General features: G+C 44.3%; 2 protein-coding genes across 7 annotated transcripts in view; one reads left to right on the top strand and one right to left on the bottom strand.

The window, feature by feature from the left end:
- Positions 1-19,291, top strand: part of LOC116431859 (uncharacterized) — a 114,891-nt gene extending 95,600 nt beyond the window's left edge. For 3 of the 5 annotated variants that reach the window (XM_076366738.1, XM_076366735.1, XM_076366734.1), the window contains 3 exons: positions 504-527; positions 1,766-1,881; positions 9,654-19,291. In XM_076366738.1, the coding sequence (XP_076222853.1) occupies positions 504-527; positions 1,766-1,881; positions 9,654-9,863 (350 nt within the window). In that variant the 3' untranslated portion in view covers positions 9,864-19,291. The remainder of the gene's footprint in view (positions 1-503; positions 528-1,765; positions 1,882-9,653) is intronic. The other 2 variants (XM_076366736.1, XM_076366737.1) reach the window with 1 other exon arrangement.
- LOC116433612 (glutaryl-CoA dehydrogenase, mitochondrial) lies at positions 19,139-23,679 on the bottom strand. 2 transcript variants are annotated; one of them, XR_012998396.1, is made up of 8 exons: positions 23,417-23,679; positions 23,215-23,247; positions 21,926-22,297; positions 21,566-21,695; positions 21,263-21,485; positions 21,044-21,190; positions 20,105-20,265; positions 19,139-20,026 (listed from the first exon to the last, which is right to left on the bottom strand). XR_012998396.1 is itself a non-coding variant. In XM_031991858.2 (8 exons), the coding sequence occupies exons 1-8, from the start codon at positions 23,481-23,483 to the stop codon at positions 19,962-19,964; spliced, it is 1,281 nt and encodes a 426-aa protein (XP_031847718.2). In that variant the 5' UTR covers positions 23,484-23,679; the 3' UTR covers positions 19,139-19,961. The 2 variants fall into 2 exon arrangements, 1 of the variants encoding a protein (XP_031847718.2); XM_031991858.2 differs by having other exon boundaries at positions 20,961-21,190.
- Between the last annotated feature and the right edge of the window lie 177 nt (positions 23,680-23,856).

Below are 23,856 nucleotides of genomic sequence, written 5' to 3'. Positions count from 1 at the left end.
TTTGGTACCCCTTAGTGACATGTTTATCAGCTGTAGTATATACGTATATATATATATATATACATATATATATATATACATTAAATATCAGTTTGGAAATATTCGTGGTATGCAACCGAACCCCAATTATTTTTTGATTCCAGTGACTTGTGTACGTTGTTGATTATCACCCTTTGGACATAAGTATAATTATATATACATACATACACACATATATATATAATTATAAGTATATATTATTCAGTGTGTATCTGTAATTCGAGATCATTTTTGTTTCTCTTCTTCTTTTCTTTTTTGACTGATGATAAGTATCTTGCCCTGTTTTTCTATATATATATATATATTTTTTTTTTCTTCTTTCTAATACAGAGTAATTCTTGTATTTGCAATATAACGAGAAGTTACGTGTAAAAAGAGGAAAGAGACAAAGAAAGAAAGAAAAAAAAAACAGTGTCTGTGCAATTATCATCGTTGATTCACATTCGTCTTTTTTCTGCTTTCAGCTGCACAGATTCCACAACGCGGAGGTAAGTGCGATTAAATTACGTTGAAAACCGTTTTCCCTTTCGTTCCCGCCGGCGACCGTCTTAATTGGAACTATCGTCAATTAGGGAGGGCGCGAACTCGTCTACACGAACAGAAACTTCTCTTTTTTTTTCTTCGCTACCACCACCACCCCTCCCCCCGGCCGTTCCTCTTTTTTTGTTTTCCTCCCGATTTCTTTCAACTTTTCTCTTTCGCCTTTTCGTAGTCCGAGGAAAAAAGTGTTCCCCGGTTAATGGCTACTCTGACCCGTTCCCGTAAAGAACCATGGCCAGTCGTATTCGAATCATTCTTTTCTCTTTCAATCGGGGTCGCCCCTTCATCGGTTAATTGCCAATTAGATCGCGTCTTCCCGCGGTTATGGAACATCTTTCGAGACTACCCGCAAACATTTTAATCCGCCCCTGATCGATCTAATTACGCTTCTCGCGTATCAACATTTCATTCCTTCGTGCCCTGCTTCTCTGAATACCTACTTCCCGAATTGTTCACTGTGCTTCCTATTTTTTCTGCTGCTCTCCACCATTTCTGATGTTCTTTATATAAAATCTCGAATTTTTGAACGTTTCGTGCCAATTTTCCTTCACTGTTATTTGATCGTGTTTCGTTCCTTAATTTTCGCTTTATAATAAAAAGACTAATCTTTTCGAAAGTTTCGCGGAAATAATAGATATATCAAAGTTCAAATTTGATATTCGAGGACAGTTCTTTTTCCGGAAAATTGTAATGAATTTTCGAACGTTTGATTGTGTCGAAACTTTGTTACTTTTATTTGATCGTGTTTCGTTCCTTAATTTTCGCTTTATAATAAAAAGACTAATCTTTTCGAAAGTTTCACGTGAATAATAGATATATCAAAGTTCAAACTCGCTATTCGAGGACATCTCTTTTTCCGGAAAATTGTAATGAATTTTCGAACGTTTTGATTGTATCGAAACTTTACTTTTATTTGATCATGTTTCGTTCCTCAATTTTCGCTTTATAATAAAAAGAATAATTTTTTGTTAAATTTCACGTAGATAATTGACATATCGAAGTTTAAATTCACTTGCTTTTCTAGTATATTTTTTCCCAGAACGTAACGAATTTTCTGCGCGGTTTCTTAAGTATTGTCAGTCGATTTTCCTTCTCGTATTTTTTTCTTCGTTCCATTTCACTGTATTTGTGTAAATCGTTCACCGCGTATTTACGATGATCGACTAAAAGCTGACTTGAATTTCAGCATGCAAGAGGAAAGACGAGATGGCGAGCCAGGCAGAACACCAACAGCCCGCCCCCAAGAAACCGCGCCTGGTTTTCACAGACCTTCAGCGCCGTACTCTACAGGCTATTTTTAAAGTAAGTCTTGTATAACTTAACTCGCGTTTTGATCGATACCGCCACCCCCGTGTTCCGCCCCGAATGACCCGCGACAGTTATGCCACCCTCGAACAGCTTGAAAAAAATATCTAAACAAACTCAATTCACCGGAGCGTCTCTCGAGAATTTCGGAAAATTCATTCAACTTATACTTCTAATCAAGAATTCCGAATAAATAAACATTTCTCCGTGTAGCCTTAACCTCTTGACGTACTATATATTTTCGCTGCTAAGCTCGTGTAACATTTTGCTATCGGCAATTTAGAAAAGTAGCAAATTTTCCATTCTACTTCAAGCGGAAGTTTCATCTGAAGATAATCCGTGGATAATGAACATTGATTGTTGTCAAATTAGAAATCTTCATCACGGGGTTAAAATAATCATCACAGTAATATTCTCGACTCTATACTCTCGTAATTAACATCAATATTTTCCATTTGATATCTTCATAACCATAACATTAACATTTTCTCTTCGTAAAATTCAATTCAAAATATCCCCCACACCTTCGTCTCAATATTATACTCCAAGCAACACCCTTACAACCTGTGCGACCTGAAATCAACGCGACACACCCTCACCGAGCCAAAACATACAACAATCCGACTGTCCATTCGACTAAAATTAACGCAACGCGCAAACACCGAAGACAAACAGCTCCCATAATCGCGCACCCCCGTTTCCTTAAACTCCGAACCTCTCGCGACATCCATCGACCCGAAATCCGCGTGTTCGCGCGTACCCCGTATTTCTTCGGTCCGATAGTTCCGTCCAGTGTATTTCTCCCCGCAGCGACCAGAAAAATAAACCAGAAACGAACGGAAAAACCGGGGGAAAAGAAGAGAGAAAGAGAAAAAAAAAGGAACAACATTCAAAGGATCAACGAATAAAATTTCCTCGTTGGCTGACGGGCCTCGGAGGCAATAGGCATCGTTAAGGGTGGAAAAAGGCTCTCCGCGCGGCGACGGGGCGGGCGAGAGGTTGGATTTTTGTCCCGTCGACGGGGAACGCTAATGAGGAAACGGACAATATCGATAGCCATTCTCGAAAGTGCTCGCGATCGTAGTCGCAATCGAAGCGCGCGCGCGGGGGGCGCGCGGCGAAGGAACCGGCCGCGAAATTATTCAAGACGGATCGATAGCCGGCGATGGCGGTTGACGCGCGCTAGGGGTTGCAACTCGCCCAACCCCTCCCCGCTCCCCTCCGCCGACCCGCTCGGCCTAGCTCACCTATCACTCGCACGCCACCCACGCTATCTCCGCGTTTTTCTCCACGTGCACGCGAAAAATCAGGGACACGCGACCCTGTCTGATTAGTTTCGCTCGTTTTTTCTTTCCGCCACCCTTATTAGCGTCGCTCCGACCTCTCCCGGTCACTCCGATGAATTTCGCCGGGGCGAACTGGGACTTGAACCAGTTCACACAGGGGAAATACTGGTTTAATTGCCTCGATCCTCCCGAACGTCTTAGCTTGTTTAACTTTATTTTATTATTCCGCTTGAATTAATGAATGTTGTCGGGTATATATTAAATGTAGGATGGCGCGAATGGTTGATTTGGTTGATTTTATTAACTTTTCAATCGATCTTCCGACAGTATCATCGAAATCAAATGTTTTTCGATTCCGTTAGTCGCTGGAATTCTTTCAGTGGAAACGTGAAATTCCGAGCATTTTGCGCTCGAGACTCTCATTCGCTGATTTGATCGAAATTTATTAAATCTTACATATAACAGAAAATTTTGTATAATGCGTCGATACGTAAAATTGGAACGAAGTAGCTTTCCGATTAATTTATGTACGTTTCCTCGTTACATAGTTTCAAAGAATACATCTCGTCGTGAAACGTTGGGTATACCCACAGTAGAATTGTCGACTGCGAAGGGTTAATTTTTACCGTCGAATAGTTCGGGTAGTAAAATTAGAAAAGGAAACCGACGGTGATAGGCAGTTCCGAGCAGGAACGGTTTTAAGTTTGTTGCCAAGCGAGCCCGGGGGATTGTAGAATTTTACGCGGCGGAATCGAATGGCGGGCGATATCGACTGTTCGACGAGGTATCGAGTGAGCAGCGGCGCGCATAAATTCCGCGCCGTCATTCCCCGGTTCTTTCGTTGTCTTTTAATGCCTCCTTTAATGACAGGTTCGTCGCAGTTACGGCGCGGCCGGTTTGCAAACTATTTGGCATAGTTCCCAACGACGTTACCAGTTCGCGACTCGATTTCCCGGCGTTACCTGCTAATATTTCGACGGTTGCCTACTTTTCCGCCATTCCCGCCTCCACGATCGTCCATCGGTGCTTGATCTGCTAATTAGATCGGTCGCTAGTAAAAACTACGGCCCCCTAAAACTCGACGCGTGCGTCGATTCGGTCGCGAGTTCTCGCAATTAATAATAGAAATTGACCTGTTCCTGAATTCTTCGATCCTAATTACTAACAGGATAACAGATCTCTCGGAAATCACTAAAGAAATTGATTTAGTAATAAATTGAAGTCACAATAGCACTAGAGTTCCTACAGAAATTTTGAAAAATCTATTTCATGACTCGGTAGTATTAACGTTAAACGACGGATGATGTTTATTCAAGTTTTCTATATTCTCCTAACGCAACTCGAAATGTCCCAATACTTCTACTGCACATTCTCCGGGATTCAATTCTGGAAACACTCGATATAAATATTCACATTGAAACTGAAGTTCACGAGCTCGTATTTATGAGGTGAGAATAAACACACAGTAAACCGGAAGGAATAATGTATTCCATAAAATTGCTTACATCCGTTTACAAGTCCCATCCACCGCGAGAAGCGCAGAACAATAGGTGTAAAAACCGAGCGTCTCGGTCTACCGTGGAATCGTTCGATCTCCGGGAGTGACAGACGAGAATCAATGTTATCGGAACTGTTTTGCACGGCGCGGTTCCGCCCTTCAGATTCGATCGGGGGATAAATATGGAAATAACGCGGACGTTCCCGAGGAAAAGGGAAAATCGAGTCGGGGAGCGTATTCCTCGGCTCTTTGGAAGTATGCCAAATAGTTCGCGAATTGACCTTAGCCCAGTTAACGCCGCACGATCTTTCTCGCGTTCCGCTTCTATTTTCCGCTCGATGTAATCGCGCTTCGAACCCGATTCTCCGGCGATCCTCTTTAAAAAAAAAAGAAGAAAAAAACCGTCGATCATCGGGATCGAACGTCGCGATTAGTGAAACGAATAATTTCCGATCGAACGGGAAACGTTCCGCGAAAAAGAAGCGGATGGAGAAGAGGATCGAACGAACGCGGGCGCGATCGCAAATTTCATTTCCGATTGACGCGCGCGCGCACAGGTAGAAAATTGTCGGAGATCAGCCGCGTCGGACGGGATTAATGTCGTAAAAATTCCCGGCTGGAAACGGGTGACAAATTGGCAGGCCCCGGTAAATTAATCCACCGCGTGAATGTATAATAAGAAATTTCGTTATTTGCGGCTGGCGCGATGGGAAATCGATGGGGGATCGGCGCGCGTGAATCTCCCGCCGCGCGCGGCCGAGGAGGGAAGATCGCGCGGGATACGCGCCGGCCGGAAGCGTGAAGTCAACAGTGAAAAGAAATGAAATTAAGCCACTGGAGCCGCGCTATTACGAGGGATTTAATTACTACCGAGTGCCGCGGAGGGAGATCGAGGGTAATTCGCTGAATACTTGAAGCACCGCGGCCCGGAAAAACAACGAGCCGCCGCGCGAGCGACGTTAAAGCGATCGTGCGGGACTCGAAACAGAATATACGCGCGATCGGCGAGGGGAGGGGAGGGGGCGGCGGGGATACGATTGATTTCTCTGGTTCGCGACGGTATGAAATTCGAGAGACGACTGAATCGGTGCTTGTTGTCAATTAACTGTTTGTCCTGTGGTTTCTTTCGCAACGATCGAGTGAACGACGTCGTTAGTAATTTTATTGGGGAGAGGAAGGAATTTGATGCTTCTCGGTGTACGTCGAGTATGAAGGTTAGCGATCGATGATAGAAAAGTTGTATGTTTAAGAAAAAGGAATAGTTGCCTTTGTTAAGTTCGATTTAACACTAGAGGAGTTAAAACGTCCCATTCCTGATTTCTTTTGGCAATTATTAACCCTTTGCGGAAAGTCGACGTTTCAGCGAAATGAGATTTTTGTATTTGGAAGACTAAGCCGCGAACAAGTGCTTTAATTAGTCAAACATCAAGTAATCGGAACGTACCTTTCTTTCTATTATTTAAGCGACTGATGTATAATTTAGCTTCATCTGCTGAAGATTCTGTATATTTTAAAGAATCCTCGTCCGCAGAGTGTTAAAAAGGTAACAGGTTTCTCTGAGAAACTATGCAACAATGCGCGAGGTGAATTGAATATCAATTGAAGTTTGAATAGACGCACTCTTAAACTTTCTATGGAATTTCAATAAGTCAGTTGAACCGCTCGGTGGTTCTAATGTTAAAATGTCCTCGGTGTTGTCCTCTGTCGCGGGAATTTTATAAAATTTCATTGGCATTCGGATCGAGTGGAAGCAGCCGAAGACAAAGGGGTCGTCGAAAAGTAAACGAGCGGGAATTTCGAATCGTCCAATTCACGTAGATGCACCGGGGTGACGTTTAAGGAACCGCAGCAGTATTGATATCCTGTCTGGGTGTAATTCAGCGCGTGTAACGCGACGAAACGAAGGTTCCCGCCACTGTCTGCGGGATACCAGTTCCTCTGGTGCGCACAGAGGTAGAAGGAGAGAGGAGAAGAGGGAGAGAGAGAGAGAGAGAGAGAGAGAGAGAGAGAGAGAGAGAGAGAGAGAGAGCGATATCAATTGTTGGAAATACAGGACACTATCGGCACGAGGATCGTGATTATTCCTTGACAGCCACTGTGCACCGTGTCTGAAGAGAAAAGGGAAAAAGGGGTGGGGGTTGCGTACGTGTCACGAGGGGGGTGAAAGGAACAGACAACTCCGAGATGGAACAGAAAAAAATACTCGTTTGCCGTCTGACGAACCGGTTACTTACACGATTTTTCCATCCGTTTTCTCACTTAACCCTTAGCGTACCAACATCGCTGTCAGCGACGCTGAAAATATCCCTAAAAAGTCCCAGCGTCGCTCTCAACGATTCTTTTTAATAAACACAACAAAATATGAAAAATTCCATTGGTTACATTTATCGCTTTCCGAGAATCCGTTCCAATTAACCCTTTGCACTCCAAAAGTTTGTCGCTAGAAATATTCAATTTATTTTTATAAGATATAGACGACATTTTTTAAAACTTAACGAGGGATCTATTCAAAAAATAAGGGGAACAATGGTACTTTATTTCCACATTTCACGTAGATTACTCAAGATTTAATGTTAAATACGAAATTTTACAATTTTCATGCACCAATAGTGGTGACTGAGGCACCTTTCGAGTGCAAAGGGTTAATACTCTCAACACTAGATATTTTCCACGCGAGCTACATTCCCATCTACACTTGACCAAACGATCTTAACGATTCAAAGTCCTAACGAACTTCTTTCCATAACCAGCGAGTCTCATATTTTCATTCCTGGACCATCGAGTCCTCCGAATACTCGCTCGTAAACCGATTGTCCCCGATTCGAGTCCGCGCGCGGCCGGCTTCCAAGGGCCAAAAGATTCGGCGAACCATAGGGACAAGCGAATCGCGGCGAGCGGCTTGTTCGTTCTAATTTAATCACGTTCACTCGACTAAACGATAGCGCTTCGCGCGGGAACGCGTTAATTATTGCGTTCTGCCACGCACGCCGGAGCATGGGTTTGTAATAATTGTTGCTTCGACCAATCGATACCCTTTCTCACTCTGTCTCGCTCTCTCTCCGTGCCTATGTCTTCCTCTTCCTCTCTCTACCGTCCTCTCTCTCTCTCTCTCGCTTTCTCTCTGTCTCTCTCTCTATCCGCCTAGTCCGTTATTGATCGAGCCCACGAGTCGAGTAAGAAACGTCGCGTGGGAAGAAAGCGTGCCGGCCCGTTTACCGCGTGCACAGAAATGTTTACCGTGCCGACGATCTATCGACGACTTTCTTTTTCGCCCCCCTTTCCTGCGCCTCCGCCGCCGAACAAACGACCGGAACCGAAAGACACGAATTCGTCCGACGATCAGGCGATCCACTGACAGACGACCGCGGATGTTTACGCGGAAACACTGTTGTGGACTATTTTCCGGGAAACCGGATTCCCAGTGACATTTCATTCCGCGACTATGATAGGAAAACTAGTTCGATTAATATATTACCGGCCGGTCGGGGATAGATAGTAACATTTGCATTTCGAAGATGGCGAAACGTTTTCGCCGATTTCTCGTTGCTTCTTGGGATTCTTGAGGTGGAATGGTAAATTTTTATGAGGTAAATGTGGAACTGTTGGATAGATGAAATTATGGCTGTAGGAATTATGTTACACATTTTTTATAAGCTGTTACTGGTAGTTTATTAGGAGAGTATATGAGAGAATTAAGGGTTGAAAAATGTTACTAATATTATTTTGAATAATATTGATGCAAAATTCTAAAGTAAAATTCGGCTAATTCTGGAGGTTTTAAGGGTTAGTTAATGATGTAACACTAAGGTAATTAGTAGGCTAGCTAGTTGCAATTATTTGTTCATTTTAGTATATGTCCATCACAATCAGGCAGTAAAATGCAATAATAATGCATAATAATTACGAAGTTCCCGGGAATAATATTTTTCTTCCGCGTTGATGGAGTGACCCGACCTCTCATACTTTCGGAAATACCCGCTGCAAAACATGTTTGGCTCGAGGGTTACAACGTGCTTCCAACTTTCGAACGGTGTTCGTACATTTCTCTATAAAGGATTGATCTACTTTCCGCCGTAAGAGGCAGAGCGCCGCGGCGGCAGCCATGTTGTGTGTTTACGTCCACGTTATATGAATTCGTGGAACAGTTCGCCAATGGGTTAGCCAGCTAAGTGGTCCAAGTAGTTACTTAGCGAGTTAAATATTCTTGGCCTTCGCCATTCAAATCGCCTTAGCGTTATATGAGTTCTCAACATTCATTTTACGTCGTTCTGAAAAAACTGACTCAAACAGAAATTACGTTAATTACATTAATCCCCTGCCTTAAGAAAACATTCAACTAAAATGAATACTAGATTCTTCCAAGTCAAAACGAAATACTAACTTCATATTAACAATAGTTACTCTTCCAAGTAAACATACACAACAATCTTCGAATTTCTTTAACCCATCGAAACGACACGTGCATGCAATGATCATGAATTTCTAATATCAATTACCAATAGAAAACTAGCTTACTTTACTAGTTCACATTAAAACTTAAAAATGTGCAAAAATCTGGTCTCAGGCTGAGCCCTAAAGTTTTGAGCAATCCACAGTTCAGCTCAGTAATAGTAAAAGCGATGATTCCAAGTCTTAGCTTCTAAGGACGATCTTCCAAAAGCTACCTGGTCTCGAATGAGTTAACCCTTTGCACTCGAAAGGTGACTCAGTCACCACTGGATTTCATGTAGTAAAACTATAAACTTTGATATTCAACATTCAACTATATATAATGCAATAAAAGCTTTGTTTCTCAATTCACTCGCAATTTTTCTTTGAGTTAATTTAAAAAATATCGTCGTGTTTAGTTAGAAAATGTCAAACATTTCTAAATACTTCCGAGTGCAGAGGGTTAAACAATTGCACATCATCGAAGTTTAATACAATCCTGATCCCGAACGATTACGAAGCAGACACCTGTGCTAATCGATATTCCCGTTCCGCAGGAGACCAAGAGGCCGTCGAAAGAGATGCAGGTGACAATCGCCAGGCAGCTGGGCCTGGAGCCGACGACGGTCGGCAACTTCTTCATGAACGCTCGACGCCGCTCCATGGACAAGTGGAAGGACGAGGACCCGAAGACCGTAGCGGTCGACGAGGGACAGCTATCGCCCACAATAGGAATCGGGCAACGGCAGCCAAGCGACGTTTTGTGACACACGTCCGACCACGAGGAGTACCACGACGAGTCGCCCGAAGAGGACCTGCCCTTCTCGTAAGGGCGGCCGCACACGCGTAACTCGCGACGCGACGCTCGCGATGCTGCGGATCTCGATCGAGCTCGTCCGTCAGACGACTGACCTGGAACGTCAGTTTTCACGTGACCCTCGAGGCTCTTTGCCATCGGCCCGGACAAAACGCGCCCCGATTTTCACGTTCGCCACACGTTGTCATCCCCGGTTCCGATGAAGGAACCACGGTTGATCAGCCTCGGCGGACGGGTGTACGGGGCCGAGTCGTGGATTCCCCGGTGAATTCATGAATTCCGATGAATTTCTCACGACGAAAGTTAGGAGATCCAGGGACCTGTTTTCGAATAGACGCGTGGGATTTAGAGTATTTCCATTGGGCTGTCGCGGGGGAGTATTCTTGGAGGACTCGGAGGCTGTTCGCGACACGGTTTCGCTGCAATAGAATTTCTGTCGAAAGAGTCGTATCGTTGTTTCTTTTAATTGTTCAATTTCACAACGATTGAGATGAACGAAGGATTCCGGATATCGAGGTTCGCGCGATGAGATTGGTTGGATTCGATCGTTTAATCGTCCGTTTGATATTTTTAGACGATTAAGATGAGGCTTCCGAGGTCTCCGAGAAACCCTCCCCGAAACGCGGCGAACAGAATTAGGCGTTTTCAATGGAAACCGGAGCGAATTCCAAGGAACAGTGTATCGCTGCTTAAGCAATTCCGCGTGATTATCTTATGGTCGCGTACAAAGTGACGAAAGAATCGCACAGTCACGATCATTTTTTAACGAGAACCATTCACCGTGTGCGTGGGTGTCAGCCTTGTTCGTAAATAATACAGTCGAGCCTTGCTACGTCCGTGGTGCACCAATTTCGTTTCGAGTTTTCGCTATTATCGAGCCACGATTTCCTTTCTATTCACGTTAAAGTCGCTTGTCGTCAAACTCTTCGGAACTTCCCGCGAAACCTTCGGAATAACATAGACGCGTGACGACACCCCGCGAACCGTAGAAGCATAGGCGAAACCGTGGGAGCCCTTGTTTGTTTGCGCTATGGAGAATAGTTCGAAGATCATTTTTACGCAAAAGCCTCGAAACGTGAACGAAGCACGAGACACGTTGATAACGAACCCAGAAGAACGTTCCAGACGTCGAGAAATCGAGCATCGTCGAGCAGCGTCGGCGTAGATCGCGTCAGCCGTCGACTTCCGGTCGCGAGAGCAGCTCTCTCAGTCACTCTCTCCCTCCCGCCCTCTTTCTCTCTGTGTCCCTGGGCGCCGTTCGATCCCCGAACGAACCGATCGATCGGCGATCGGACGAAAGAAACGTTCGACGAGGCTACCCCGGGAACACGGTGCCATAGTTTGCCATATTAGCGTAAGAAGAAGCGACCTTTCCTCCCGTTTCAAACGTTTTCTAGTCGACGCGTGTCAAGGTCGTCCGCCCGAGGACCGCCATATTTTATCTAGTCAAAATTACGAGGAGAACGCGCGCCTCGGGATGATCCTTCTCCGTTTTTCTTTTCCTTCTGCCCCCCCCTTTACGACTCGCGGCCCCGAGCCTCCTCGAGTCGAGCGGCCGACTCCTTTCCGTCCCGGATCAGGGTAATTTCCGTCGCGTTCCACCCTCGATATATTTATATACATTGTTTAACAATCTGTTGAATATTTAAAGGTCGAAGGAGGTATCTGTTGTTGTTCCGTTGGGGGTTGAACGCGCTAACCTTTTGCGATCTTGCCGCTCGCCCGAGCGGCGGCGCGGGTCAAGAAGCGTTTGAAATACTTTCTCGAATTACCGTAGCGAGCATATCACGATTAGCAGTCCGAGAACATCGATTCGACATTCGCTGGAAATATTTTCTGTGCCATATATTTATTCTCATTTGGTAAACGTGTTCGGACACGGTGGTCGACCGTCTAAGATCAGGATCGCAGGGGGTTGCAAGGGAGCGGAACCCTATCGGCGGCTCGAGGAGCTCGTCGGTGATCGACGTCGCTGCTTTTGTGTTACCTAAAATCGACCGAATCCCCTGCATGTACGAGAGAGATAATAAAACTACCTTCCCTCGACCCCTAACTCGATCAGGCGATGCAGCGGCGGCGTCACGATCGTCGAGCGAAGTTCCAAAAAGATTATTATTCGAACGGTGGCCTGAGAATTAGTCGAGGAAGATAGGAGAGAGAGAGAGAGAGAAAGAGAGAGAGAGAGAGAGAGAGAAAACCGGTGTAAAGTCTCGCCCGGAAGATCGAGGGCTGGTAAATGGGGTGAACCGAGACTCGTCGTGTCCTCGTTGGTCGCTAAATGGAACAACCACCGGGAGACCCGTGAGAAATTGAACAGGGAAGCGGACAAGAAACGTGTCGTCGTTCCTCGAGACACAATTCACACGTACACACAGAAAAACAAGAACAGAAATAATAATTAAAAAATGGGAAAAGCGAGCAGAGAGAGAGAGAGAGAGACACACGCGCGCGAAACGAGAGGTAGCGGATGGAGGAGGAAGAAAGCGTTTGAGGTTTGCCGGAGAATGCGAACGGGGAAGGGTGAGCGAGAGAGAGAGGATGGGTATGCGTGTGTGTATGAGCGCGCGCGCGCGCGCGGAAGGAGTAAATAATTGAAATAAATGAATAAAAATGAAAAAAGTGGCATCGTGTCGATGGGTGCACGTGCCAAGTGATAATATATATTCTATGTATGTAATGAACATTGTATATCAGAGTGGACGCTGTTTTGTGCGAATCGACGGGGAGATCAGGAGAGGACGGGACACGGGACGTGCCGAGGGTGATCGTTCGCGGGAATTAGTGGTTTTCAGTGTTCACCGACACGCGAACAGCGGCCCGGAATCGAATGCGTTATTCCTGTGTGCGTGTGCGTGCGCGTGAGAGTTGTGTGCGTCCGGAGCGCGAGAGATAGCTAGCGAAATGTTCGTGGAACAGTGTGCGAGATAGAGAGGGAACTTAGCGAATCGCACTCGATACCGTACCGCAATTGTGCTGTGCTATTGTATATATTAAAAGAGACAGGGAGATTGGGTATGGGGGCGGAGAAGGGAACGAGAGATTGCGTGCGAGAGAGAGAGAGAGAGAGAGAGGGAGAGTGAGAGCGAGAGAGAAAGGGAGGGAGAGAGAGAAAGAGAGAGTGAGAGAGTGAGACTTTCGATCGCGTGGAAGAGGAGCGATGATCGAGGAGACCGGAGGGAGAGGAACGATTCTTTCCGCGTTTCACGCGCGCACGCGAGCCGTTCCTCGTTTTCGACGAAAGCGTTTGCCGCGATTCAACCGTTCATTTCACCGGATTTCACAGCTCGTCGCTGTCCTGCGAGTGATCTGGAGGTCCTTGCGATTTTGAGATTGGAATTTTGAAGATGGATGTCGTTATGAATTTTGGGAAATTATGGAGAGGGTGGATTATAGGGTTGACGGATTTTGGGATTGAATTGGAGGGTTGTCTTTTGTCATCGGATTTTGGGATATTCTTGAGTTCTATATAAAGTTAGAGTGAGTAGATTGTTTAGGAAAAGGAGGCGAAGAATTCCATGCGATGAGTTTATTAAATTTCATAAATGTTTCCGCTTTGGTTCTTCTGTTTCGAACGGGATCGATAAAATTGATCGTCGAATTATCGAGAAACCTGTCAGATCACTCGCACATGGGATTCTAAGAGGAAACAATTCGAAGAACGTTCCGTACTAGTCGATACATCGTATTTTATCCTGCGTTGAAGCGTTCGTCACAGCGAGGCAGAAAAGACACAAGAGCCCATCAATATTCGCATTCGAGCACGCATACTTTCCTTTTCTTTCTTTTTCGAAACGTCCGATGTCTCGCGATCGCTGTTTCACGTTTCGTTGTTCTTGTTTCGTGTTTCGTCTCGATCCGGTCGGTGCGCGACGTGAACGTGAAGAGCGTGAGGGGGGAGGGGAGAGGAGGGGTCGTCGCGGATGGTTGTGGAACGCTGGCTCATCAAGTACCAAAACGGGAGAACAAAAAAGTGAAAAACTGGATTACCGAGCGATATGGAAGCCGGAAATGCGGCCGTGTCGGTCGGCCGTCGATTATAAGATCATATATAGTACAAAGTAAACATATATTATTGTAATAACGGTTTAAATTTAAATATAAGAGGAGCGTCGCTGTTTCAACGGGGATGTGAGATAATACTGGGGGCGGGGCGTGGGGGGCGATAGGTTCCGACTAGTTCAGGTCGAGTTCTTTTTCCTTGGGGCGGCGTGTGACACGAGGAAATAATTTCGAGAGATTTCTGCGAACCAGCTGAAATTCGAACGGCTTCGAGCGTCGATGTTTATCATGGATCTCTCCTCGTTCCGGTCCCGCGTCTCCATCGTGGACGCCATATTGCGAGCAAGTGGCGCCGACAAGATGGCCGACGGTCGCGCGAACGATGCGCCGAGTTCCGTTACCGACGAACATTATGGGATAATGCACGCAAAAGAATATTTCGAGAAAATCTTGGAGATTCTAGTCAATTAGATGAAACAAAATTGAGAAAGCTGATATTCGATAATCGAGTAATTGGAAGCTCTGACGAGGCCGTCGAGATCGTGGAACAATAAATATAACGAAGACACGTTGGGCCACATACCGAACAAAGCAATAAAAAGTAATCTAGTTGAATACAAATTGATTAGAGGTACTTAAGGCAGAGTAAGTTCAGAAGATTCACTACTTGTAATAGTTTCTAAAAATTCTAAAGAACCTTTCACGCTGAAAAAAGAATAATCGAAGCAATACATCCAGAAACTTACCTAGAGAATAAGCAATGAAGTTCGTGAAATTTTTCACAAGACGAAGATCCAGTAACCAGAACGAAAGGAGGAAAGACACGAAAATTCTGGTCGCATCGTTCATAGAGTCACTTCTCGCTCGACTCGCGGGACCGGAAGCGACCGGAGAATCGGAGGAGGGTGGTACCGGAACCCGGAGACGACGGGTACACGGAGAATCGCGATGTTATAAAAGGTTCGCGCGAGACATTCCACGGGAGGACTGAGAATCCGTAAACGATAGCGAAACCTGTAAATACATTGAGTAATTGCGCTTGCGATCACGGACGATTCTTCTTATCGATCAACGTTTACGATCACACACCATCGTCACCTCTTTATCGCTGTTCGTTGTCACGCTTAATTTCCGTCGTCATTCCTGTTCGCCGTTAACCGCGAGTTTTCGTTGTACGTTCCGTGGACGATTCGACCATTTATCGATTAATTCATTCACGATACGCGCGTTCGTTCGTTCGTTCGGTCGGGATTGGCGCATCGGCGGGAGCGAACCGTAAGGGAGAAACGGGACGTCGCGTTCGGGTTAGGAAATTGTTTAAAAAGAAAATATTCAAAGAAAACCGGGGGTATGAGTTGAGCGTCGGGTGGGGGTGGAAGGAACCGATGGACACACACACGCTAGGTACACGCGAAACAGAACCCGCTAAACGTAAAAGCAAGGACATAGTAATATAATTCTATATATACTATATATATAATATATAAAACATACACTATATATACTATATATATATTATATATATATAAATATATATATATATAAATATAAATATGAATATAAATATAAATATAAATGAATGATATATTATATATATAAATATATAAATATAATTGCCATTTTCACGGCAGACAGGGGGTGGGGATAGTTAGGGGGATGGGCAAACCGGGGGCGGGTAGGGGATATTGTTTAGTATAGCGAAGTAAGTACCCTAACGATCGATCCGGGGTGGGGGGGTTGCGATTGTCGATCGATCAACGGTGTCGATCGATCGACGACTCGTGAGAAGAAAATATTAATTAACGACCGGGGAATACGGGGGGATAGCCGCGAGACGAGGGTTGGACAGATGAAAAAAAAAAGAATATTCGATGATCTATTTATATATAAATATATTATATATTCTACCTCGTCTCGAGCCGGCGACAATGGGTTAACGATCGTAATATAAATTTTTGGATGAAACAATCGTTCGGAAACGACGCGTAACTTTCGAACCGTTTCTAACAGAGACGCGTGAACGCGTTTTTTCGGGGGGGTGGGTGGGGGGATGGGATGTTAGTCGGAACCACAAGGCGAAGGTGAATGAACATATATAAATATGAATATATAAATATTAATATTAAAAGGCAGAAATAATAATAATAACGGTAAAAAAAGGGAATAAGAACGTAGAGTCTAAGAGAATCTATTTCGGGTCCGTGTGTGTATACGCGTTTTTTTATATTGCAACGATGCAAGTCGCGCGCGCGAGTTTTAAATCGATAGAAACGAAAGGGGACGGATGGTGGAGTGTGCCGTGGGTCGCGGGGGTGGTGTGCGTCGGGGGGGATTTAAACGCAGAACGGCGGGCGGAGTAAAGTTTGTGAAACGTTAAGCGTCGTTTTTGGACGGCCAGGTGGTTGGTGCGTTGAACGAATGTTGAGTAATATATGAATATATTATATTATTGTATAGCGACGCGTAATGATCGCGGATCGTTGCGGGGCTGGATCTCTGGCATTGTCTCGACTACTCGTTTCGCGACCCCGTACTCGCCTTGTTCGTGGAAATTCTTTTCTTTTCTTTTTTTTGTTTTATTTGTTGTGGATCTCGATATTGCTCAGTACTCTTATCACATTCGAATACTTATTTTAATTACTGTCGTCGTGTATAATAGAGTTTACGTTTGACGAATAGCGACGTTCGATATTATTTGGGGTTGTTCGATCATTTTCTGTCGTTGATGACGGTTAGTTTCGTGTTATTCGGTAGAGTTCAACGTTGAACGTCGTTCGACGTTGAGGGTGAATACAGTTCGATGTTAGTTGTCAGGGTTCGTTGTACGGTGTTCGATGTGTACGTTGTTCGACCTGGTTCAGTGTTTTCTCTTGTTAAACGATTTCTTTGTTACAATCTCACTTCTGTCTATTGTATCGCAGGTTTTATGAGTTCTACAGTTCTTAGATTTCCTAAAGTGAGTAGCGTGTAAGTGTTCGAACAGTACTGAGATTATTTATATTAAAGGAAAAAGCGGATGTATATTTAACCGAGCGTTTCAGACTTGTAAGTTCCAGTTTATCCTTTGTTTCGTTGTTCACACTCAGTGGAATCGGAGGATACGATACCGACGGTTCGAACGTCTACAGACCTCGTCCGACTTTATTCAGTTTTCAAGCTGCGTCCCACGGAGAACGACTCGAGAGACAAAAATATCAGAGGTAGTGATAAATAATAACACGAGAACCGTGTGAATCGTCGCGAGATCTCGTTTCGTAAAACCGCGTCGAGTCGACCGACGAGCGAATAGCGAGACAAAGGCAGCGAGGAGGAAGGCTCTCGAACGATCGGCGAGGAAGTTTGAGGACGTGTAACTCATCAACTAATTATCTGTTAATTGGATCGGTTGGGGATCGACGTGGCAGCGGATAGGGAACGGTAGTAAAGGGAACGAGAAAGAGAGAAAGGGATCACAGGTGCGAGAACAGGTGAACGGTTCGTACGACAATAAGGTATCGATTAGTTAATCAGAGATGAAATAATGTAAAATACAAGTGCAAAAGCAAGTATACATTATTATATTTATTATAATACGAGGGTTCATCGTGTCGACATCCAGTGAATAGGGGCGAGGGTCGGGGAAGAGAGGGAAAGAATAAAGAAAAAAAAAAAGAAAAAAACAGAGGGAGATCTTCGGCGAGAGCGAGACGAGACGGTCTCTCGAACGCGAACGAAGAGAAGATCGAGGGAGAAAAAAAAACGAACGTACACAAAAGTGAGAGTCCCGAGGGTTGGGGTTTTTATGGGGGTTCAAGCTCCGTTTTAGTGTTTTAAAAAGCGAACCGCTGCGCCGCGAGGATCGAGCATAGCTTGGGTCCGCGGGAGTCGTCGGGGAATCGGTTGGAGAATCGAGTGAACGAGGAAATAGAATCAAGATCGAGGGCGAGACGAAGGAATGATATCGTGAAGCTGAGAGAGAGAGAGAGAGAGAGAGGGTCGAAGGGAAAAAAAAGGGATCAATCTCTCGCAATCAGCGGCGTCGTTACCTTTTTCTTTCACGGTCGGAGGGGGCGACCGCGTGGATCGATGGCCGCGGATCGATGGATCTCCGCGGGGACACATACCAAAGGATCGTAGATTAATGGGTAGCAGGAGGAAGGGGGCGGAGGGGGAAGCATTATTTATTGTTTACACTTACGTATTCATTAGCGAATGACACACAGACACACCACATGTACACATACGCAGAGAAACACACGATACATTCACATGGACAAAATAGAAGGGACACGAGAGAATCGAGACACGTGTAAGGGAGAGAGAGAGGAGAGCTTGGCCGAGGGAATGAGAGAAAATGAGAGAAAGTGAGAGAGGAGGCGACGAAAGGGGTGGAAGGGCTGACAAAGCCAGGACACTTGTTCGATTGGAGCGGCGTGTCGTTGATTTTTGCGGGTGAAACGGAACGAGAAGCGATGCGGAATGGGAGTCGCATTGTGAATGATGGTCTCGAATTTTCCGGGGGACACGGGAAACAAAATGGCGGACGATCCGCGGACGGGGACGACACCGGCGGGCGGTTAGTTTTTTTCCCGTAAGTGACCACTTTGTTAGCGCGCGCTCGTCGATCGGACCGACGCGGATCGTCCGTACCCTTTTTTTCCCTCTTCCCGGCCCGTTTGACGATTCGACGAAAACAAGAAACGCTCCGTCGCTTGTCGATCGAGCGGACCGCATATATTATATTGTACACCGCAGTGGCCCGTGCGGGAAAATTCGATTCCAGCATGGCGGCCGTGCGACGCGCGAATTCTGTTTGCGGCGAGATCGGCGATGGCGCGCGGGGCGACTGTAAACTACTGTAAACTAACGATGTTACTACGTTTTACCAAGAGCTTATTGTAGTCGAGTGCCATTTAAAAGAGAAAAAAAAAAGTGGACAACCACCGAGCAACAAAACAGCAACAACAGAAACAACAGTTAAAAGAGAGAGAGAGAGAGAGAGAGAGAGAGAGATTAAAACGAGAATATGACACACAGCAGACACACAGAACCGTGAAAACCGGAATGGGAACCAACCGAACAGAGGGGACGGATAAACGGGGAACTTTTACGTCGTAAAAGCAAAAAGAACAAAAAAAAAAGAACATAAACAAACTCTAACAAGCAAGTAATAAGAAACCAATGGTAATTGAGTGTAGCACGAAAAAAGAAACTTCTTTACACTTTTGCACGAGACGTGTGTTGTACTTAAATTAATTATCAATTGACATATGTAATTAACGTTTTATTACTTAGCAATTAAACTTAATTTATTTATGATTAAAAAAAAAAACACTCGGAGTTCACGCTTGTGTTGTGACACGCCCTTGTTGATAAATAATAAGCGAACGGAAACGGAGAGGCTCTCGTGTGTTTCACGCTCCCCTTTTCTCCGCGGGACTTTCGACGACCGATGCGTCGGGAATTGACAATTGAAAGAGAGAGTGAGAGAGGAACGGAGTGAGAGGAACAAAGATTACAGAATCTTCGAGACGCCCGCGTTGTTCTTTCAGGATTCTTTAGCGATACAGTATTATTTCTTATTTCTCTAGATCGCTGTTGCGTCTGTTCACTCTATGAATAACGTTTCCCTTTAATTTTATTGTTCGATTCAAGAGATCTTTCAATCGTTACATAGATCAACAAATTATTTCATCTTTTCGTTCTCGTATGTTCTCATTTCCAATAACAAGTAACGCAACAGTGTACCTCGGAATAGCAATGTTGATGTTCATAATTATTCGCTTGTTTCTTTCATTAGGAGATACGAAATTTTTAGTTTTAACGATGAACAGCATTCCGTAGAAACGCGTGGTTGGTATAACGGAAAAGAAGCGACAAAGATTCTCCGGCATTCTTACGTTCATTCTCTTTTAGTTTTACAACGTTCTTCGCAAGGATTTTAACGGTTACACGAGAGACTGGTAAGAAATGCTTTCGGTTCCCGCAAGAGACGTATCAAAGGCATGTACAAATGTAAATAAAATAAATCGATGTTTCCCAGATGATAGATTACAATCGCAGGTGACCCTTAATTGAAGGCCTGTATGCCTGTAATGGCTCTGCCGAGTACCAAAGCATGAATGTCATGCGTGCCTACGGGAAATAACGTTAAAGATTAATTCTCCGACGATCTGCCCGCGCGAGATACACTTCTATTTCGCGAGTGCGCACCTTCGTAGGTAATCACGGTCTCCAAATTCATCATGTGACGCATCACCTGGTAGTCCTCGATAATTCCGTTGGCACCGAGCATTTCCCTAGCGGTTCTTGCGATCTGCAAGGCTTTCATAGCCGAATTCCTCTTGATCATCGAGATCATTTCCGGTGTAGCTCTAGCGGACAATAAACCTCAAATAATCTTGCTCATCGGAAGGAAAACAATAAGAAACTAAGTAAAAAACAGTATCTCTATCAAACGTACAAATCTTAACAAACTCATCGCTTTAGAACAGTACCACTAACAAAATTTCATCGTGTTCTCTTTGTTTAGATCATTTCCGGTATAGCTCTAGCGGACAATAAACCTCATAATCAAGCTCCTCGGAAGGGAAACAATAACAAAGTAAAAAGAAAAGTATCTCTATCAGACGTACAAATCTCAAACTCATCGCTTCAGAACAGTACCACTAACAAAACTTCATCGTGTTCTCTTCGTTCAAAGATTAACATACCAAATATAAAAAATTCAATATTCCCCTGTTACAAGATGACCAACGACCTTCGGTATCAAAATTACATATCAATATCCGAGCAACGTGAATCAAGAAAACTAGGTAAAAAGAAAAGTATCCTTATCAAACGTACAAATCTCAACAAACTCATTGCTTCAGAACAGTACCACTAACAAAATTTCATCGTGCTCTCTTCGTTCAAAGATTAACATATCAAATATAAAAAATTCCCGTGTTACAAGATTACCAACGACCTCCGGTATCAAAATTACATATCAATATCCGAGCAACGTGAATCAAGAGTTTGAGCGGTAATAAACTTCGCGCAATAATTCTACATGGCAATGTTCTCTTACTTGCCCTGATCTCTCAGTCGCCCGACCTTAAGGCAACATTGAAGGCCAAACGCGATTTCGACCATCATGTCGGCCAACTTCACCTGTATCAATTGGTTCGCCGCCAAAGGCCTGTGAAACTGTAGTCTGTCCCGAGCGTACTCCCTGGCTACCTTGAAGCAGGTTTCCGCTGCGCCCAGTGCGCCCCACGCGATTCCGTACCGAGCGTCGTTGAGACAAGCGAACGGTCCCTGTTTCAAAGTCACAATTCTCTAGACTCTCGTCATTATTCGAGCCATCGAAGCTTCGTCGCGAACACTCACTTTCAAGCCCTGAACGTTCGGCAGCACGTTCTCCGGCGGCACCACCACGTTGTCCATCGTGACCACCCCCGTCTGCGAAGCTTTCAGCGAGAGCTTACCCTGTATATTTTCTGTTGTCAGATTGCCCTCGTTGTTTGCCCTCTCAACTATGAATCCGCGGATCGCTTTGTCCTCGCACTTCGCCCAAATGACCAGCACGTCCGCGGGAACGGCGTTCGTGATCCTGACGTGGACACAGAGATTCGTTCAGAAAACATTAAGAGTCCCGACTGGATTCTGTCCTCTCTCCAGCAGTCGACTAACCATGTTTTGCACCCGTTCAACAGGTAAACCTGCCTCTTCTTGTCGTAGGTAGCGCGAGTCTCCATGGATCCTGGATCGCTACCGTGGTTCGACTCGGTCAACCCGAAGCAACCGGTCACTTTGCCGGAAACTGTAAGTAATCTCGGGTTTTCGGACGGTTTCGGAAGTGGCGAGGAATCGTTAAATTACGCCGCAGTCTATTCGAATTGTTCGGGAAATGGAATCTTCGTTGTTAATCTTCGCGGGATTATCAAAGATAGCATGGGTTTCAATATTTCGATATCGTGTTTGCTCGACTCTAAAACTCGGTTGACTCGTAGAAATTGGGGAAAATCTATTTAAATCAGTTGATCCACGTACCAAGTGGCGGTAAGAATTTTTCCTTCTGCTCGACGCTCCCGTGTTTATAAATCGCGCCGATTACCAGGGAGGATTGAACCGAGAAAGTAGATCGGTATGCACTGTCGACAGACTCTAATTCTCTGGCCACGAGTCCGTAGGCAACGGAAGACACCCCCGAACCGCCGTAACCCTTGATCGTGCACCCCAGCACACCTATTTGACCCAACTCCGACATGATGTTATGCTGCTCGTAGCTCTCGGTAGGATTCTTCTTTGTGATTCGTGGTACCAGACTCTGCTTGCAGTACGAGCGAACCTGGTCTCTGATCTGGATTTCCTCCTCGGTCAACTCTGACTCGAGGTTGAAGGGGTCCTCCACGTTAAAGACCGCTGATTTTTGGAATTATCGAAACCTTTCAATTCCCTGTTCCTTTATTATTTGATACACAATGGGATTTTTCGTTTTCATTTTTGCTGTACTTGCTAATATACTTTGAAATCCTTGTCAAAGTTGTTAATCGTTTGCACTCGGGAGGCGACTCTTAATCAGTTGATTTGACGCAGTGAAACTATAAAGTTTGATATTTAATTTTGAACTTTGTAGAATGCCTCGTGAAATATTGGAATAAAATAGCTTTGTTCCTCAATGCTCTCGTGATTTCCCGTAGATTAGTTTCAAACAATATCGTCTTCACCTCGTCAAATAATGTTAAATATTTATAGTGAGAACTTCCGAGTGCAAAGGGTTAAATTTGTGTTTTAATAATATTATAGACGATCATTACTAGCAATAAAGTCATAAGGTAATGGATCTTTTGATGCTAGTTTTAGAGAAAAGGTATTGGACCACAAATTATGGGGTAAAAGAGGGTGTAGAGTAGTAATGAAGAACTGTACGACTCAGTTTACATTTTATTATAGATAAAAAGTTTGTTTAATGAAAAATAAAATCGTAAGGTAACGAATCTTTTGGTACTAGTTTTAGAGAAAAGGTATTGGACCACAAGTTAGGGGGTGAAAGAGGGTGTAGAGTAGTAATGAAGACTACGACTCAGTTTACATTTTATTATAGATAAAAAGTGTTTAAAAAAGAAACCAATGAATTTTTCTAAGAAATATTTGAAACATTGAACTCTCGAGTATTTCATTTATACTTTATAAATGACGATATTTTATTTACTCATATAACAGCCGGTAGGTGCTGCCATCTACTGGCGATATGGAGAAACTACCATGCCGACTAGCAAGTGTCTAATTTGTTGATAAAAATGAAAGTGAAAAATACCGAAGGGACCAAGGGAACTTACCCTTTTTGACATCGGTGGATGAGGTGGAAAGTTCTGATGTTTCAAGGCGTCGATTAAGAAGAATAATTTTCAACAAAACAGAAACTGTACATAACCAATGCAATGAAAATGACTTACAGCTAAACGAATATTACTTACATGGATACTTTGTTGCGAAGACTAGTCAAATTCGAGAAATTTCATAATAAAAAAAAAAGGATACGCCTGAGCGAAGGTTTCTGGCGAAACATACAGCATCGCGAAAGAAGCTTCTGCGTGATGGCCGCCATTATAATCAAGAACCAACTCAACACTGGCTTCTCGATTCCTACGAGTGGCGCTTATCAATGATCACCTTTGCCCCACTTAAAGTCAGATAGTATCTTCCTTCTCGTGTTTGTCTTTTTCCAATTTCAGAAAATATTTGTTTCGTCGATGCGATATTCGCACGATTACTAAATCTTGCCGAAATGAACACAACTTTGAATTCCACCAATCAAGCGGGAAATTCAATTCGAAAGTTGAAACTATATAATTTCTCGGAATTTTATGGACGAATAAGAATTTCTTTATCTCTGTTACGGTGTTTTCGTATATAATTCATAGATAATTATGTCGTACTTAAGGTACCACGTTAAATGATACGGTATAGATGCTAAGTTA

This window comes from Nomia melanderi, chromosome 4 (assembly GCF_051020985.1).
Source record: "Nomia melanderi isolate GNS246 chromosome 4, iyNomMela1, whole genome shotgun sequence".
Taxonomy (NCBI): domain Eukaryota; kingdom Metazoa; phylum Arthropoda; class Insecta; order Hymenoptera; family Halictidae; genus Nomia; species Nomia melanderi.
Note: the sequence above shows the minus strand (reverse complement) of the source record. Positions and strands in the feature narration are given on the sequence as shown.